We start from the raw sequence: 3,399 nt of genomic DNA, 5'->3' as shown, positions 1-3,399 counted from the left end.
AAGATATCATAGCAGTCTCTAGCAATTAAAAATATAGGTCGTACTATAGGGATTGGGATCACTATTTAGTTCCTCGACGGGAAGAAGGCTACCTACCTCGTCAGGAGTACATCATCACCAACCGTCAATTATCTCTCATTATGGTTGATGTCTGCCTATCAAGGCCACTCTTTAACAGCTCAAATGCCCAAAGCCTACGTGTAACTTCTTTCGCCCTTAGCATTGAGCGGCCCTCAAGGCCTTGCAACACATGCATGTGTCTCAGATCAAAGACTTCTGCAATCCTTCCCATCGGCGTGATTCTACCTCGAAAGCTGTGCAAGAGTGATCTTGTCGTAATTCGAGTTGTCCTCGCAGGTCGTTGTCTTTCGAACCTCGTGGAACTTGGCACATTCGCTGGCCATTCTGGCGTGGGTGGGTGTGGTCGTGGCAACACCGCCGGCGAGTTTGATTGTGGTAGTGGATAGTGACGTTCACCCCATGACTCCTACATAGGCGTAGCTCCCTGGCCAAAGATTGCAGTAGGCCGAGGTGATTCCTCTGTTCCATTTTTCTAAGTTGGCCATTATAAATTTTGTTGTAATCTAAGATGCCCTTGTATATAATGGTGCTTACAATGATGTAAAATTTGGTTCAGTTGAACGCCATGCCGGGCTGAATGGAATGGGGTATTGACATTCCGTTGCCAAGGTTAGTCTTCGGTGGTTGAGCTGTGGCAGTCGGCTTGGGAGTTAATCCAATCATACTAGTATAAGCATAGACACCCAATCGTGGTATGATGCCGGCGTTGTCGACCTCGGGATTCCACTTGAAGAAGTCAGCTTGCGCGGCCTTATTGTAATCGGTAACCCCCTGGCAGGTCATCTTCTCCCCGATAATGTAGGACTTGTTAGGGTTATCGGTTATGTCTGACTACATGGCTTGGGTCGTCTGGACTTCGTCGCCTGTCGTTGTCGTTGCCGCCGCTCTGGCTGTGGTTGGGGGCTCGAAGCCAATGAGGTTGATATAGGCGTACGTGCCGCTCAAAACGCTGGTACATCCCGTATTGAGGCTGTTTCGCAAGACGATATCCGCAGCAAGGATGCCGTACTTTCTCGCAAAAGCAGAACACGAGCCGCAAGCGTGTATATGTTCCACGACCTGGTACAGCCGCGGTTGAGGCCCTTCCAGAGGATGAGATTGGCGGTGCTGACACATTGCTTGTTAGCCATGGTGGAGTACAAATGTCGCTTCTCGACGGGACTTAACATGGCTTAGTTATTGAAAATGCGGTCGTGAACTTCCTTAAGTGTTTTGATACTGCTGAAAGAATCTGTACTAGTTGATGGGGCAGCAGTCGCGGCGACCATGTAGTCGTGATATTGCTAGCCGTGGCTAAGCGGTACCTTTCTGACTTGCAGCAGTCTCCTCAGGTAAGAGAACAAAGCAATTACTACGTCAGTGGCCAGAGTTAACTATCTCCGCAGGAGGACCAGAATGATGACAGCTCAAACTCTCAAACTAAGAGGATGAGAGGGATGGAAATCAGAGAGAGGATGTTGTGAGAGACCTACGGTGGGTTGTCTGCAGTATCATCCAAGCTCTTACTAGCTTGCCAATCCAACCCGGCTCCCGCTAGAATCGAAACTTTTTCAGCTCACAGCCGCGTTGATGCCTGATGCCCAGACACAATGGACGAAGTCTTCATCGTGTGACGGCCACGACGCTTCAAGGTAGAGTTCCCTCTTTTTAGTATTGTCTGTCATGACGAGTATACAACAAACCATCAACCACAACAGCAAATGACATAGTTATTAATATGTTATGGTGTCAAAATCAAATATCGTAGAATGTCTCAACCTAGGAGTTTCTTCGTCTTTACTAATGCCAAAGATCTAATCTCCGACTATGCAGAGTCAACTCATTTATCACCTTTCGGCGTGTGTCAACGGGGTTGGCTAGTTGGTCAGTCACAGCCAACATATGACAAAAGAAATAGTCTAGAGAGCCAGACTAGCATTGATATTCAGCCACCTGTTTGCGCAACTCTAAGAGTAGACTCATAGTAAGCCATATTATCAAGATTCAGATGAGTGGGGAACCCCCGGACCATATCAGAGAAAGAGATAAAGGGAGGGGGAAAGTAAGGCACGACGTAGTACATTCACACTACGCCTTGCTGTTACATGCATCAGATCTAGAGTGGCTGACCGTTCGTATGAGCCACTTCCGAGATACATACTCCTTTCCGCGTCACCTTAGAGCCCACCTAGTATATATCGATCGACCCTCCTCACGCAAACACAACCTGGGGACCCGAGACCAGGCTCCAGCACTTGCGTCGAGAAATATACTTAACGTGTCCTGGATCATCTGCGCCCATAACTCTTTGTAGCGACATAACAACCATGTCTCCTCTAAAGGCTTGCTTGATGAGATGGTTTTCTCTTTCCTAGTTTAGACTCCCCTAACAAGAATCATCTCAAATCATCCATGCTGACTCCATTGGCAATCCTTGCGATCTCTTTAGGCATGGTTGTTTTCTCCGTGCTCTGCGCCGAATGGATTGTGGCCTCAGAGATCTGCTGCCCTCTGCAGCTCGGACATGCGATCAACGAGGCGATGAATGGCGGTGGGATATGGCCTGGCCTCGATTCGATGTCCTCGGTGTACCAGATGCCGTCGAGAAGCTCTTTGGGGCTGTAAATATTCTTGCTCTGTTTCCAGTGCTCGACCCTGTCGATGGTCGGGTTATTCAAGTCCCATAAATGGCCTGACATGGAGTCGATGGTGTTCAGGTGGTCATGATGGGAAATACACTTTTCAATGCCGCAATCCTTTCATCCCTTTGTGATCTTTCAGTCTACTCCAGTCTACTCGCATTTGAGGCCGGCACATGTCGTACAATATGAGGCTCTTGTTGGCGTTGAGCTGAGCAAGTAAAGGCATCGGTGCCGCTGGAGGGCTTGAGGCTTCATCAGGTTTTGTACAACTGGATTGAATGACAATATGACAAGAGGCCATCAGCCACAGATAATGCTTCATTGTCATCGTGTGGGTCTCAGCAATGGTGATGTTGTGTCTCAGGACGGTCGTATGAGTGAGAGAAAAGCCTTGATCGAACAAAACCTACTAAAAGGATTGGGGAAAGCAGGGGGGGAGCACAAGAGGCAAATTGGGCTGCCAAGCATGGTTTCCGACTAAGCATATCCAACTCACTCACATTTACGACGCCGAGCTATCCATGCCTCTTCGCAGCTAGGAGTGCCGAACAGTGGGTGGTCTCATGGTGATGCAGGGATATTGGAGGCCTATCTAACAGTAGCTGACAGTGCTGGTGCAGAAGATTTCGAGTCTCACGTACGTACGGAGCATCTGATCGAGGCATGTATATAAGGACTAACCGCAATTAAGGCGGAG

General features: G+C 48.6%; 1 protein-coding gene across 1 annotated transcript; it reads right to left on the bottom strand.

The window, feature by feature from the left end:
• Window positions 1-633: 633 nt before the first annotated feature.
• On the bottom strand, window positions 634-1,197 carry NECHADRAFT_88539 (uncharacterized protein; the record flags this gene model as incomplete). The annotated part of the gene is made up of 2 exons (XM_003039252.1): window positions 634-885; window positions 937-1,197. 2 exons carry the CDS (start codon window positions 1,195-1,197, stop codon window positions 634-636), a joined length of 513 nt encoding a protein of 170 aa, XP_003039298.1.
• Window positions 1,198-3,399: the final 2,202 nt, after the last annotated feature.

The sequence above is a fragment of the Fusarium vanettenii genome, assembly GCF_000151355.1.
Source record: "Fusarium vanettenii 77-13-4 chromosome 14 genomic scaffold NECHAsca_131_chr14_4_0, whole genome shotgun sequence".
Classification (NCBI taxonomy): domain Eukaryota; kingdom Fungi; phylum Ascomycota; class Sordariomycetes; order Hypocreales; family Nectriaceae; genus Fusarium; species Fusarium vanettenii.
The sequence above is the reverse complement of the archived record's forward strand: the minus strand, read 5'-3'. Positions and strand labels throughout refer to the sequence as shown.